A 16,611-nucleotide genomic window follows, 5' to 3' on the forward strand; every position below is an offset into this window, starting at 1 on the left:
AAAGGCCACCAATAAAATCCCTTCCAAGGGTCTGCGTGGAGCGGAAGAAAGGAAATGTGGTCAGCTCTTTTTTCTCTGCAGGAAGGGAAGGCTGAACAACCGAAAATCAGGAGAGAAGGCAAACAAATCGCCCATTCAAGCCAAAATAAGCTGCTCCTGGGGGGAAGCAAAACAGCTGGAGCCAATTCAACCAGGCATGGAAGTGAGGGCCCCGAAGACAGAGCTGGGCCTGGGGAGCCTGCCCCTGGCAGGCAGGGATCTTCCGAGCAAGTGGTGGCCACATGTCCTCATCTCACCTCTGCTGACCGCCTACGCCCACAAATGGGAGCCAGCCAGCTTCGTCATATATGGAGGGAAATCCTGGGTGAAAAGGAAGGAAGCAAGCAAGCAAATGACCTCATGAACCTGCCAAGTTCACCTGCTGAGCACCTATTCTGTAGCAGGCAACCAACATACCTATGCCATTTGGAAAAACAACTTTTGGGGTGGGTATTGTGATGTTGGTTTTACAGATGAGGAATCAGGCTCACTGAGGAAGAGGGACCTGGCAGCAAACACAGAACAGGTCAAGAGAAACTTCATTGGAAAACTAAGAAAAGAAGCAAACCAAATTGCAAAAGAAGGGGGGAAAAAGAAACCTGGAAGCAATGAAGTATCAAAGTCGAATTATTTTGATTTCCTAAGAAGCCTGAAATGTGGCTGCTGCGGGGCTTCCCTCAGGCTGGAACGTGCAGGTCCCGAGTCCCTGCCTGGAACAGCGGATAGCAGAATCCTGACCTGGAGCAAATCTGGGCTGGCACTGTTTCCAGGGCTGCTGGGATTTCCAGATCCCCCAGATCGGGGTACCCAGGCTCCAGTTTACAAATCCGTTCTGCAGCTATGCTGAGGTCCTGCCCTGGACCCTGACATTCTAGGTGGGGGAGACACTTCTCTCTCCAGCTTCTGAGACTCCCACCCTGAGCCTCAGCCTTCTTACAGTCATCTTACAATTACTTCCTTAAATTATATTCTTAACATATAACAACAACACCAACACCGAGCCTACTTTTGTGTCAGGCACTGTTAGCACTTTATATAACAACCCTATGAGGTCAATAATATGATCTTCCAGATGAGGCAATCAAGACAGAGAGGTTAAGCCATTTATACAGGGTTACATGGCTCATAAGCGGAGGAGCCAGGATTTGAATCCAGGCGATATGATCCCAGTGCCTGTGCTCTTCTTAACCACTCCGCATCCTGCAGCCCCAAGGATATGACAGAGTCGAAGGAGCATTCTTAGAAGTCAGGCACACAGCTCTACCATTTACTGGTACTTATCCCTGGGCAACTTGTTTAACTTCTGAGTCTCAGTTTTCTTCCTTATGAAGTGGGTACAACAAAAACACTTCGTGGAGTTGTGTCCGTTCTTAGACAGAGTAGGTCCTGAATTATATCCTTTCACCCATCTCTTTCCCCTCCCTTCCAGTTTGATCTGTCTGCTGTGCATTCATTAGATATTAAGGCCACCTCTACTTTTGAGCAAAGTTTGGCTTCTCTATATTCTGTTCTAGTCTATTCTACAACCATTTTGTGCCTGTCACGTGTGTGACCCAGCACCAGGCACTGAGGGCCTGGATCTCGGGGATGAGACTGAAGGCAGGGAAATCCACCTAAAGTAGGCAAGGGCAGGAGGGGGGAGCGGGGAGCTGGCTGTGAGAGCCAGGCTTTCAGCTGGTAGGAACTCTCCTCCTCCAGCTTGTCCCCCTCTTGCTGGCCTCTTGCCAGGGCTAACAGGAGGCTTCTCATCGCTTCCTGCTATACAACTTGCACCCTGCAGGGCACCCACTGAGGGCCCCCTTCCCCAGGTGTCAGGGAGCCTCTGATCCCGGCTCACATGCAGGCAGGTGTACATGTCCAGAGTCTCGTGACTGGGCCCACCTTTCCTGACTCTGGAACCATTCATTCAGCAGATTGTGAGCCAGGCCCCAGGCTCTGGGGACAAAACAGAAAATAAGAGGTCTGCCCTTGAGGAGTTCATCAGCACGCCATGCCCTGCTCTCCCACCGCCTCTGCTGCCTTCCTCACTTGGGTAGTAACGCTAGACACATCTTTCCAGAATGTTATCATTTCTCTCTCCCAACCAAGAATTACTTCACTGGAACAGTTACACTAACAAGTGATTCTCCCTTCTCCCCACCCAGACCAAGAGAAATGAAAAAGAAATGGAATTATGAATTAATTTCTTACGCATCCCCTATATAGTAACAGGTGTTTCACACGCATTCTCTCCTCTAATCCTCACAACAATCCCGCAAGGTGGAATTATCCCCATTACATAGACAAGGGGAAAACATGGAAGCTCACACAGAGATGGAGCTGGTTCAAACCAAGGTGTCTGCCTGCAGAGTCTATGCTCTTTCTCCAGCCCTAGGCTGCCTGTCGGCTCAGCCTGCCACCCTGCTGGCTCTGGCCTCCTCCTTCAACTGGATTTTGTTTTTTCATGTATTTAGATTCCCTGCAATCTTACTGTTTGTGCCAACCTCTCTCCTAGTCCAGTGACAGCAGCAGCAACATCCTAGGCACCGCCTCTGATTCTTTGATTAGCTTGTCTTAATTACACCCAGGCTGGAGTAGTTCCGGTATAACATATCTGGTGTTGCAAAGCATGCAGGTTTGCTGTTACATTTTCTCACTCCCTCTCTGACTCCAGCGCTTTTTACTCCCCACCCCCTCTGCTGGCTGTCAGCCTACCTCCTCTACTGTCCTTGGTTCCGCCTCCTTGCACATCACATTCGGGCCTACAAAGTAGTGCTTCAAACTGCTGCCAACCCAGGCAGCTGAGCGAGCCAGTCTAGCTTAATTCAGAAAACAGTGCTTGAGTCTCCGCCGAGGGCCAGGCACTGCTCACTGCTCTGGGTGCCGCATATAAGCAGGAAACAAAAGGAGAACACAGGGGTCTCGCCCCTCAGAAGCTGAGAGAGGCTGGGAGAGGGAAGTACACAGGACAGACATCACCTACTCAAGGCAGATAGTGATGGGGCTGTAACAGAGTCCTAAAATGTCGGGGCTGGAGAGAACCTTGGTTTCCTGTTTTTACCCCTCCCTATCACAGATGGGAGACCTAAAGCCCCGAGGCGGGCAATTATTTGAACTAATGATTATCAGAAAATAGCAACGGACACTTCTAAAACCGTTACCAGGAGCTAAGTGCTCTTCTAAGCGCTTTACGTGTATCAACTCCTTTAACCCTCACAACAACTGCAACAACCCTATGAGGAAGATGCCACTGCCCTCCCCATTTTAAAAGTGAGAAAAATGAGGCATGGAGGGCTAATCACCTTGTCTGTGTGGGGCCCGACTACCTGAGTTCATACAGCTAGTAAGCAGAAGCCTGCACTGGACTCAAGTAGTCGGGCCCTACACTGTCTCTTTATTGTACCGACTGAGTCTACGTGTGGAAGTAATGAGAAGGCTTCTTGAAGGAGCTACGCACAGGCCTGATTATAAAAACAGTGAACCTTGGTTATTCAGAGTCAATAAGAGGAAGCCTCAGTTTATCAGAGGCTTGGGAGTTCCACAGTGACATGAAACACATGGCAGCGAGGGCAGTGAGCAGAATCCCCCATCTCCAAAGAAAGAGCCAAGCAAGAGGAAAGAACTCGGTGCAAAGGATTTATTCAAAAACCAGGAGCAGCCCAATCCTCCTCCCCTTTTATGTCTGGCTTTCTACACAGGATGCCCCCAGCCTGTAAGATCTTTAATATTCCCAAATGCCACTTCCTGAGGCAGGGAAGCCAGCTCAGGCACCTTTTTGAATAGAAATTTTTAGAAAAAGGGCTTTTGGCAAAGCCTTGATCAACAAAGGCTTCCATTTCCCAGACTCTTCCCCAACATACACAGACGCATGCACCCTGGCCTTTGGTTAACCAAGAGTCCTCCAAATCTGCCCATGAGTTTCAGAATAAACACAGTTATCAGTACACTAATTACTTACCAATCACTGCCAGATTATGCTCTGAGCCACAGGAGACCTGTAAAGAGAAAGAAAATAAGTTACATTAAACAAAAAATATATTTCAGCCATTATATTTTATGATCAGTTATATTTTAATGATAATAACATCTATTTTTTTGGCAAATTTTAGGAAGTAAGTAGAAAGGGGCACCATGTACAAAAGACTATAGTTACGATACACTCATGACTACATAAAAAGAAAAAGTGAAAAAACAAAAAACCGTTGAATGGAAATACACCAAGGTGTTAAAGTATTTGTTTTTAGGCAGAGACCATGAGCGATTTTTTTTTAAATCCTTTTTTCTTTCTACGTTTTTGTATTTTTCAAACTTTCTATAATGAACATGTGTTACTATAAAAATGGAAATATAAGGGAATACAAATGACAGTTTTGGAAAACTGAGCTAAAAATCCATCACTCTCATCTGGACTGATAAAATGAGCAAAGAATTCAGTGGAAACAGACTTGCCTGAGGAAGAATTCTTGACTTTTCCTCATCTGCCCACTCTCCCTTTCACCTTCCAGCCACACAAACCACCTGCAGTTCTCTGAACACAACATGTTCTCCCAACACCTCCAGGCCTTTGCACATGCTGTTTCTCTGCCGGGAATGCCCTCTCCTCAACTGCCTACCTAAAAAACTTCTACTCATCCTTTAAAATTTCAAAGCATCCAGAGACTCTCTTGCTGTTGCTTCTAGGCAGACTCAAGCACTCCTTGCATTATGCAACTTATATGTACCCCCACTGCAGCAATCATCTTGTTGTCTTTTACATTTTTTCCTGTCTCCTCACTAGACTGTGTGTGTCTTGAGAACAACGCTGAGACTTGTTCCCCTCTGTATTACACAGATGGACTGTACAAAACCTGGGGCTCAGTTAACACCTGTTAAATGAGAGAATAAATGAAAGAACGAAGTACATAAAGAACAAATACCTAGTACATAAAAGACAATCATTTGGGGTTCTGAATCCCATGTCTGCACCCAGTGAGAGAGACGTCTTGCCTTTCAATCTCCGCATGTCCCAAATGCTACCAGAAGGAAGTGATTGGGAATATAAGAGTATAAATGGCTCCTCAGGTACTAATTAAAAGGAACTCGAAACTCTGGAGAAGCATCCTGTGACCTTTATCAGGACGCTCACTTTAGCTCCTGGCAAGAAAAAGGCTTCAGGTACACATGGAATGTCAATTGGAAGAGCCCTGGAGGTCATCTAGTCCAATCTTTAACACTACAAGGTGCCAGAGGAAGTGTGAGTCAAAATGAAGACTAGGGGGCTTCCCTGGTGGCGCAGTGGTTGAGAGTCCACCTGCCGATGCAGGGGACACGGGTTCGTGCCCCCGTCTGGGAAGATCCCACATGCCGCGGAGCGGCTGGGCCCGTGAGCCATGGCCGCTGAGCCTGCGCGTCCGGAGCCTGTGCTCCGCAACGGGAGAGGCCACGACAGCGAGAGGCCTGCGTACCGCAAAAAACAAAACACAAAAACTAAGACTAGGGTCTCTCTGATTCCCTGATCCTCACACAAGTTCCTTTCTTGGTGCTATAGCTTCTCACTCTTTCCCAGTGAAAAACCACTTGGAAGTGATATTCAAAGGTAATTAGCACAGGCCCCCAACAGTCAAGGTAACAAGCTCAAAAGGCATGTGAGCATTGGAGGCAAAATAACCACTGGTAGGTGAGAGGGGCAGCAAGGCTTCTGAGGCTTTTTTCTTTGTACAAGTTATGCGTCCAGGATCTCAGCTTCCACAGGGAAGACGGTTACCCACATATAGGTGGATTCCCTGACACTGTCTGGCAAAGAAGTACCTGTATATTTTAACCCCAGTAAATAATTCCAGGGTGACTAGTCTCTGAGCTCCTCTGAGGCAGGCTCTGTATCTATCTGAGGGGTCCCCCCCAGGCCTCACCCAGGCCATACACACAGCACAAGTTCATCATATGCTTCCTGGTTATACTGAGGCTGGTTCCCTAGGTTCTGTCATAGGAAGCTGCTTAGATTGAAGAACTGGGAAAAAAACTCAGATGTCTAACAACAGGAGAATTCTATGTAAATTATGGTAGAGCCATCTGATGACTTGGAAATTATGCAGCCTTGGAAAATGACGTTTACAATAAAGGAAAATACTCGTGATATCCTATGAACTGGAAAACCACATAAAAACTGTATATGTAATATGATCTCAAATCTATAATAAAATATGAATAAAAGACTGGCAGGAGTTATTCCAAAAAGTTAACAGTGATAGCCTCTGGGCTAAGCATAAAGGAGGCACTATGAGTATGGTTTTCCTTTTGACTTCTTCTATGGTCTCTAAATTTTACACACTATTTTTATAATCAGAAAAATTATCTATTAAAAATAAGAAAAATAAATATAATGCAGTTCCCACCATAAAGGGGAAAAAAACCCTTCCTGGCTATAAATAAATATGCTGTAAAATCTGATATACTCTGAAGTAGTGGGGAAAAAAGATTTGAAGGAAACAAATTATAAGGGTAGCTGCGTCATGGTGATGAGATTATAAGATCTTTCTCTTCTATTTTCTGTTTTTCAAACATTCTTTAACTGGTGGTAGCAGCAGGATGGCTGGTAGTGGTGGTGGGAACAATAAGAGCAGGAATTAAAGCCACCATATTGAGGACTCATACGTGCCAGGTGTCATGCCAAGGCTCTTTATAAACACTATCTCATCTTCCTCATCACGATCATCTTCTCAGGTAGGTTTGACCTTGCTCATTTTAGAGAGAAGAGAACTGAGGTTCATATACATTACATAACTTTCCTAGCTTGCTAAGTGGCACAGCCACAGATCTAAAACCCAGGTTTGCCTATCTCCAGGCTCATGTTCTGTACTGCTAGGTCACGCTACCTTTGTGTTTTAAAAAATAAAGTTATTTCATTTTACAAAATGTAGGCAGAAAGGACCTGCCTCTGACTGCCCGGGCTCACCCTGGGGCTGAGGGCTGCAGAGCTGACCAGCCTTGAAGACCAGGGGCTTCCAGAAACAAGCCACTGACAAATGCCAGCATCAGGCAGGAGACGCTGCTGTGAATTAATGAGCGAGACAGTGATAAACGGATTTTGTCAAGGCAATGTTGCACTTCAAGCTCAAAGCTCCCCGCTGTTTCTTGCTGTCTATGCACTGGCACAGAGGTCAGGAGACTGAACACCACAGGCCATAAAATCCCAGCACTACACTCCTTCAACAAGATTGTATCAATGACCATTTGCTTCACATTGCTTCTGTCAGCATCTACTCACTGCCCAGCTTTCTAGAAGACTCTGTTAACAATGGCAGTGTGCCCATGAGAAAGGGATTCAGATCCAGGAAGCCAGGTGAATCCTAGGTCCTCCGCGTTCGGGTTCTGAGAACTTTGGCAAGGTATTTAACCTCTGGAGCTTCAGCGTTCTCAGGCATAAAAAGTAGAAAACAGTATTTTCCCATCTGCCTTACAGAATTGCTAGAGGACAAATGAGACAACCCACCCCCTCACAGCCATGGGTCTCACCTTCCTTACATACAACTTTGCCCATGCCATGCCCCTATAGAAAACCCTCCACAGGATCCCAGCATTGGAAGGGCAAAGTCTAAAGTACACAGTATGGCTCACAAGGCCCTCGAGTGTAGGCCCCTGTTTACCTCTCTGGCCTCACTTCTTCCCCCTGCTACTCATGAGCTCTCAACCCCAAAGAACATATTCCCTTTTTTCTATTCACACTACATTTTCTGTAAGAATATCATGTGATTTCAGGCTTTTATGCATGTTAATCTCCTTGATGTGACTTCCCTTTCTCCCACTGTCCATCTAGCAAAATCCTCTAAGATTGCTTAGGTCACCTCCTGGCACAGTGCCACGCATCATGGCCCTTAGCACACATGAGATGTCTGCTTATGAACTGTGTGTGTTAAGCACCTCTGTCTCTCAGAGATCCAGCAGGGTGCCTGCCCAGTAACATCCCTGCCACACAGCCCAAGTACAGGGCATGAAGGAGGCCGAAGACAATGGCCCACAGAAGTTAGATGGTCCCAAAACAAGTGTGAGTCGTGGTGTGGAGACTCCAGGCAAATGGAGACAGGCACTGAGATGCACAGTGAGGGCTGCAAGGGCACTAAAAAAATAGAGTGTAGAGATGATGGGGTATCAAAAGCACAGGATTGTTCCAGGAATCCTAGGACAGCAAAGCACAGTGGGCCACCAACAGAGGTCAGTCCTAGGTGACAGAGTCCCACAGTAGAGAAAGTGGGTTCTGGCTTGCTGGATGGGGCCTTCAAGATACAGGGGACACACCTCCCCAAGGGTGAGGGATAGGGGACAGAGGAGCCTGTGGAAAGTTGTCCTGTCTCAGTGCTGCTCAAGTACTAGAGGGGTCTGCTCTGTTCAGGCAACTGAGCCTGATGAGGCAGAGCTGCAAAAAACAACTTCCAAAGCCCCAAATGCCACAGGGACAAGATCTCCCAGCACCCCTCCTGCCAAGCTAGACTCCATCAGCTCTTGTGAAGGGAGCCGCAACTCCCCTTGGGGCTGGAACCCACTAAATAGTTGGACAGGGATGAACTGCGCTAAGAATTGACTGGTAGTAGATGCCCAGTAAATATATGCTGACTACATTAATGGGTTAAATGAATGAATAACTAAATGAGTAAGCAAAAAGTAGATAAATGTAAAAATATTTGCCAAATGTTGAATGTGAGCACTTCAGTTTCCACCGGTTCACTTGTACCACTTCTAAAAACAGCTGACAGGCCCTTATTGAGCGCTTATGGCCAGGTACCTGGCTAACTGCTTGGCTTGTATTATTTCATTTAAACTTATACTAAATCTAAGATTTCTTTGTTACAACTGCTTTACAAATGAGGCAATTGGGGTTCAGAGAGGTAAGGTAACTTACCAGTGTGTTACAGCTGGTGGAGGTGCAGAATTCTGTGACGATTCTCGTTCAAACTTTGTCCTGTTAACTGTCTAAACCCTTCCTATTCCCATTCAGCATGGAAATACACTGCCACCCAGTTCTTACATCTGGCAACCCTGTGCCAATTATCAAGGGATCTTATGCTGGGAGAGCCCCAGGTTTACTAGGCTCAAACATCTTCCTGGGGCTAGGAGTACCCACCTCTGGATCTATCAAGGGCTGTTCCAGGGCTTTTTCTTGGGAGAAATGTCTGTAAAACGGCAACAAACATTTGTCCTGTGCCTTCGCTGTGGAAGCTATCACCTCTCGGGGAACTCCACCAGGTTGTTCAACTCTGCACACTTTGAACGGGGAAATCAGAGTGGGGCGGGGTGCGACCATGATTCAGGGGAAGAAGCACTGAGATTCCAAGGAGAGGAACCAGGCAGAAGCCAGGACCCGAGACTTGTCCCCATCACCAACCAGGGACCATCCTCAGCTTCATCCCAGCGCCGGGGCGGCAGCTCAGGAAGCCCCCATGGCGCGCAGCAGCCTGAAGGGCCTACTGATTGGTTCCGCCTCACGCCAATGGGACTGGGCGCCGGCCGATGCTATGGCAACGACGCGCACGTGTGGAGGCACGTGACGGCGGGGTGGGGCGTCCATTCCGTGGGGGACTCTGCTGGGGAAGTCTTCGGCTGCTCCGCCCAGGCTCCCACCCTCACGGCTAGTCTTTGGCAGGCACCGCCCAGCCCGGGGGGAAAAAGCAGGCTGGGAAGCAGCTTCAGAACTGCAGCGTCTCATCGGCCGTGGTTAACAGGGAAGGGAATGGGCGCTTCAGTGCAGCCTTTGCTGAGCTCTGCCCTAACCCAGTTGCCATCTGCTTAGAACTCTGGGAAGACAAACCAGAATTTCCAAACCTGTTAGAAAAGCAGGCTGGGAGTCTGGACATGTTTTACAGCAAAGTGCAGTCCTGTCAGCCAACGGAGCTTTACCCCTAGGCTCAGAAATAGCCTCAGAGGAGGCCCTGGTGACAGCAGAGAGGCAGCACAGTTGCTTGCTTCTGGAAGCACCTAGCCTTACAAAGACACCTTTAACTCCCTTTGTGAGGGCTTCAGCTTTTGACTGAAGCCTAGATGTCAACGGAGGCCAAAAAATGAGACCTCTGGGCCCAGAGGCTCCATCTTGTCCTCCACCTCAAAGTCCAGGGGCAAAGAACCCATTCTCCCTGCAAAGCAATTTTTTTTGCACATTCTATACGAAAATAAGTCTTAAACTAGGTAAGTCACACCCGCTATACACCCAGGTCAGCCGTGATCCAAAGCCTGTGAGCTTAACCACTACACATACTGACCCTCTTCTTCTGATACTGGTTCCAGACTGCCCCAGTCACTAAGGCTCAAACTCTCAAGTGACTAACAACAGATCTCTGACTCTTTTATCTCCCTCCTACTCTGTCTCAAGATCCTGCTAACTCTGCCTTCTCAATATCTTGATTTTTCAGTTGCTACCATCTTAGTTCAGTCCTTTTCACTCCAACCTGGATGCTTTTAAGAGCTGCCTAAAAGCACAGCTTTTGCACGGTTATTTGCACCATTCTCCCTTTTCCATACCATTCTAAACCTTACCAACGTTACAAGACCCAGTTCAAAACCCACTGCCTTGAGGAAGTCTCCCAGATCATCTCAGCCCCTAAAAGATCTGCCTTCTCTCAAATCCTACCACTTGCCTTGGCTGAAGTTTGCTTTTGTCAAACCTCCTTTGTACTATTAATAATTTGAGTGTGGCGGTAGGGTATGTCTCCCCAGGCAGTGTTGGGTAGTGGGAAGCGCTCTAAGTATGGAACCAGAAGACCTGGATTTGAGTCCTTGCCCTGCCACTTCCTAGTCATATGACCTTGGGCAAATCTCTTCATCTCTCTGGACTTCAGTTCCCTCATCTTTAAAATGGGATATTAACAAACAAGTGAATCTCATACATTCTAAAACCCTTTCACACCACCCCCCAACTTCCACAGAATAAAATTCACTTTGAGTTTGACCCTGTTCTGCAGATACATTTCCAGAACATATAAAATATGTAATTTGGGAACATGTAAAAGGAAACTATAAGTGTTAGGAACTGGCATAGGTTCACTATTAACAGTTCATTTCCTTTTTCAACAGTTACTCTACTGGCAGATAAGGAGAGGACTTGAGAAATGTCTACTGAATTTGTATTTAATATACACAATTAAACTAAACAGGCACTCGGAATGCTTGCTTTTCCTATAGTGCACTTCTAAGAAAATTCCTTTCTCCTAAGTTATGTTGATACTATGTGCACCAGTGGCCTAATTGGTGTGGATGGGCTATGGGTGGATACCTGCCCAAAGCAGGTTAATGCATAGATTGGCCACAGCCTGTGAAGTGGCTTAATGTGGAAATTCTGCCTGAAAAAGGTTGTAGGGTGTGAGTCCTCTAGGTGGTAGCTGGAGCCGTAGCTGGAAGATATAGACCCAAGAAAGGTTAATATACAGAGGAGCTACTGGCAGAAGAGTCAGAAGCAGCAGGAACAAACTAAAGAAGAGTAGCTAGGTCACTGGAATGTGAGTTTTCTAGATCCTATTGCTGACGGTGCAAGAAAGTCTAGATTTTTGAGCTGCCTTGTGTTCTAAGTGACCTTCCAGTTGTTCTTTTATAAGGCATTTGCTTCACTTGTTTCCAGTACTGATGACCATCCTTACAATACTAAAGTAACCTGAGAGTATCTCTGATCTTTACAGACTAAAAGCGCCTAACACAACAATGCATCTGAATTTCAGTAAAGGCAACACCAGTAAGTTACTTATGCCCTTGAGAACAGGATGCAACCATGAGAGCTGAACAGCCAACCTCAAGACAGGTAATTAACAGATTCGGGCCAGCCAAACATCCTACAGCATGCTTCTCAAAAAAACTGAATCCTAAAGTATGGAGGTTCCTTAAAAAACTAAAAATAGAACTACCATATGACCCAGCAATCCCACTACTGGGCATATACCCTGAGAAAACCATAATTCAAAAAGAGTCATGTACCACAATGTTCATTGCAGCACTATTTACAATAGTCAGGACATGGAAGCAACCTAAGTGTCCATCATCGGATGAATGGATAAAGAAGATGTGGCACATATATACAATGGAATATTACTCAGCCATAAAAAGAAACGAAATTGAGTTATTTGTAGTGAGGAGGATGGACCTAGAGTCTGTCATACAGAGTGAAGTAAGTCAGAAAGAGAAAAACAAATACCGTATGCTAATGCATATAAATGGAATCTAAAAAAAAAATGGTTCTGATGAACTTAGTGGCAGGACAGGAATAAAGAGCAGACGTAGAGAATGGACTTGAGGACACAGTGGGGGGTGAGGGGGGAGGGGAAGCTGGGACGAAGTGAGAGAGTGGCATGGACATACATACACTACCAAATGTAAAACAGATTGCTAGGGCTTCCCTGGTGGCGCAGTGGTTGAGAGTCCGCCTGCCGATGCAGGGGACACGGGTTTGTGCCCCGGTCCGGGAGGATCCCACATGCCGCGGAGCGGCTGGGCCCGTGAGCCACGGCCGCTGAGCCTGTGCGTCCGGAGCCTGCGCGTCCAGATCCTGTGCTCCGCAACGGGAGAGGCCACAGCAGTGAGAGGCCCGCGTACCGCAAAACAAACAAACAAACAAAAAAACAGATTGCTAGTGGGAAGCAGCCGCATAGCATAGGGAGATCAGCTGGATGCTTTGTGACCATCTAGAGGGGTGGGATAGGGAGGGGGTATGGGGATATATGTATACATACAGCTGATTCACTTTGTTACACAGCAGAAACTAACACAACATTGTAAAGCAATTATGCTCCAATAAAGATGTAAAAAACAAACAACAAAAAAAACTGAACCCTTTCCCTAATAGCCAACACAGGCTGAAATTTAAAAAGACTACCAATACCAAGTGCTGGTGAGGATGTGGAAATCTCTTACATTGCTGGCAGGAATATAAATTCAACAACTGCACTGAAAAATTGTTTGGCAGTATCTACTAAAGGTAAATACATACATATACATATGCATATACATACACACACACACACCCAAAACAAACGATACTTACTTCCCAAGTACCCAAGTACCCAAAATAAACAATTACTTACTTCCATCAAAAGACATGTACAAGAATGTTCACAGCTGCTTTATTCATAATAAATAAAAACATAAAATTACCCAAATACTGATCATCAGTAGCATGAATAAAGTGTAGTATAATCAGAATACTTTATAACAATGGGGAAAAAACCCTACTGCTATTCAAAACATGGATTAATCTTCAAGAAAGTAGTGAACAAAAGAAACACAGAAGAGTAAATATTGTATGACACTATCTATGTGAAGCTCAAAAATAGGCAAACTTATTTCAAATAAATAATATAATTGTTCTGAAGGAGGGGAAAAAAGAACCAATCCTAGTAACTTTTTTTTAAATAGATCTTTATTGGAGTATAATTGCTTCACAATACGGTGTTAGTTTCTGTTGCACAACAAAGCAAATCAGCCATATGCATACACATGTCCCCATATCCCCTCCCTCTTGCGCCTCCCTCCCATCCTCCCTATCCCACCCCTCTAGGTCTTCACAAAGCACTGAGCCAATCTCCCTGTGCTATGCTGCTGCTTCCCACCAGCCAACTATTTTATATTCGGTAGTATATATATGTCGATGCTACTCTCACTTTGCCCCAGCTTCGCCCTCCCACCCATGTCATCAAGTCCATTCTCTATGTCTACCTCTTTATTCCTGCCCTGCAACTAGGTTCATCGGTACCACTTTTTTTTTTTTTAGATTCCATATATATGCGTTAGCGTACGGTATTTGTTTTTCTCTTTCTCACTTCACTCTGTATGACAGACTCTAGGTCCATCCACCTCACTACAAATAACTCAATTTCGTTTCTTTATACGGCTGAGTAATATTCCATTGTACATATGTGCCACATCTTCTTCATCCATTCATCTGTTGATGGACATCTAGGTTGGTTCCATGTCCTGGCTATTATAAATAGTGCTGCAATGAACATTGTGGTGCATATCTCTTTTTGAATTATGGTTTTCTCAGGGTATATACCCAGCAGTGGAATTGCTGGGTCATATGGTAGTTCTATTTTTACTTTTTTAAGGAACCTCCATACTGTTTTCCATAGTGGTTGTATCAATTTACAATCCCACCAACAGTGTAGGAGGGTTCCCTTTTCACCACACCCTTGCAAGCATTTATTGTTTCTAGCTTTTTTGATAATGGCCATTCTGACCGGCGTGAGGTGATACCTCATGGTAGTTTTAATTTGCATTTCTCTAATAATTAGTGATGTTGAGCATCTTTTCATGTGCCTCTTGGCCATCTGTATGTCTTCCTTGGTTAAATGTCTATTTAGGTCTTCTGCCCATTTTTTAACTGGATTGTTTGTTATTTTGATATTGAGCTCCATGAGCTGTTTGTATATTTTGGAGATTAATCCTTCATCTGTTGTCTCATTTGCAAATATTTTCTCCCATTCTGAGGGTTGTCTTTTTGTCTTGTTTATAGTTTCCTTTGTTGTGCAAAAGCTTTTAAGTTGAATTAAGTCCCATTGGTTTATTTTTCTTTTTATTTCTGTTACTCTAGGAAGTGGGTCAAAAAAGATCTTGCTGTGGTTTATGTCAAAGAGTGTTTTTCCTATGTTTTCCTCTAAAAGTTTTATAGTGTCTGGTCTTACATTTAAGTCTTTAATCCATTTGGAGTTTATTTTTGTGTATGGTGTTAGGTAGTGTTCTAATTTCATTCTTTTACATGAACAGCTGTACAGTTTTCCCAGCACCACTTACTGAAGAGGCTGTCTTTTCTCCACTGTATATTCTTGACTCCTTTGTCGTAAATTAAGTTCCCATACATGTGTGGGTTTATCTCTGGGCATTCTATCCTGTACCACTGATCTATATTTCTATTTTTGTGCCAGAACCATACTGTCTTGATTACTGTAGCTTTGTGGTATAGTTTGAAGTCGGGGAGCCTGATTCCCCCAACTCTGTTTTTCTTTCTCAAGATTGCTTTGGCTACTTGGGGTCTTTTGTGTTTCCATACAAATTGTAAAATTTTTTGTTCTAATTCCGTGAAGAATGCCATTGGTAGCTTGATAGGGATTGCACTGAATCTGTAGATTGCTTTGGGTAGTATAGTCATTTTCACAATATTGATTCTCCCAATCCAAGAACACGATATATTTCTCCACCTGTTTATGTCATCTTTGATTTCTTTCATCAGTGTTTTATAATTTTCTGAGTACAAGTCTTCGCCTCCTTAGGCAGGTTTATTCCTAGGTATTTTATTCTTTTTGTTGCAATGGTAAATGGCAGTATTTCCTTAATTTCTCTTTCTGACTTTTCGTTGTTGGTGTATAGGAATGCAGGGGATTTCTGTGCATTAATTTTGTATCCTGCAACCTTACCAAATTCATTGATTAGTTCTAGTAGTTTTCTGGTGGCATCTTTAGGATTTTCTATGTATAGTATCATGTCATCTGCAAAGAGTGACAGTTTTACTTCTTCTTTTCCAATTTGTATTCCTTTTATTTCTTTTTCTTCTGATTGCTGTGGCTAGGACTTCCAAAACTATGTTGAATAACAGTGGCGAGAGTGGACATCCTTGTCTTGTTTCTGATCCTAGTGGAAATGCTTTCAGTTTTTCACCATTGAGGATGATGTTTGCTGTGGGTTTGTCGTATATGGCCTTTATTATGTTGAGATAGGTTCCCTCTATGCCCATTTTCTGGAGAGTTTTTATCATAAATCGGTGTTGAATTTTGTCAAAAGCTTTCTCTGCATCTATTGAGATGATCATATGGTTTTTATTCCTTAATTTGTTAATGTGGTGTATCACACTGATTGATTTGCGTATATTGAAGAATCCTTACATCCCTGGGATAAATCTCACTTGATCATGGTGTATGATCCTTTTAATGTGCTGTTGCATTTTGTTTGCTAGTATTTTGTTCAGGATTTTTGCATCTATGTTCATCAGTGATATTGGTCTATAATTTTCTTTTTTTATGATACCTTTTTCTGGTTTTGGTATCAGGGTGATGGTGGCTTCGTAGAATGAATTTGGGAGTGTTTATCCCTCTGCAATTTTTTGGAAGAGTTTGAGAAGGATAGGTGTTAGCTCTTCTTTAAATGTTTGATAGAATTCGCCTGTGAAGCCATCTGGTCCTGGACTTTTGTTTGTTGGAAGATTTGTAATTACGGTTTCAATTTCATTACTTGTGATACGTCTGTTTATATTTTCTAATTCTTCCTGGTTCAGTCTTGGAAAATTGTACCTTTCCAAGAATTTGTCCATTTCTTCATGGTGGTGCATTTTATTGGCATATAGTTGGCATATTATAAGAGACTAATCTCTTATAATCCTTTGTATTTCTTATAATCCTTTGTATTATAATCCTTTGTATTTCTACAGTGTGAGTTGTGATTTCTCCTTTTTCATTTCTAATTTTATTGATTTGAGTCCTCTCCCTCTTTTTCTTGATGAGTCTGGCTAAGGGTTTATCAATTTTTGTTTATCTTCTCAAAGAACCAGCTTCTAGTTTTACTGATCTTTGCTATTGTTTTCTTCATTTCTATTTCATTTATTTCTGCTCTGATCTTTATGATTTCTTTCCTTCTACTGACTTTGGGTTTTCTTTGTTC

General features: G+C 44.2%; 1 protein-coding gene across 1 annotated transcript in view; it reads right to left on the minus strand.

Moving 5' to 3' along the window:
* The window catches only part of SERGEF (secretion regulating guanine nucleotide exchange factor), a gene marked incomplete at its 3' end in the record, with an annotated part of 218,942 nt that overhangs the window by 79,904 nt on the left and 122,427 nt on the right, over positions 1 to 16,611 (minus strand). The window contains exon 10 of the mRNA XM_082845349.1: positions 3,977 to 4,013. Coding sequence (XP_082701475.1) covers positions 3,977 to 4,013 — 37 coding nt within the window. The remainder of the gene's footprint in view (positions 1 to 3,976; positions 4,014 to 16,611) is intronic.

Source organism: Leucopleurus acutus, assembly GCF_964270905.1.
Source record: "Leucopleurus acutus genome assembly, chromosome: 8".
Classification (NCBI taxonomy): Eukaryota; Metazoa; Chordata; class Mammalia; order Artiodactyla; family Delphinidae; genus Leucopleurus; species Leucopleurus acutus.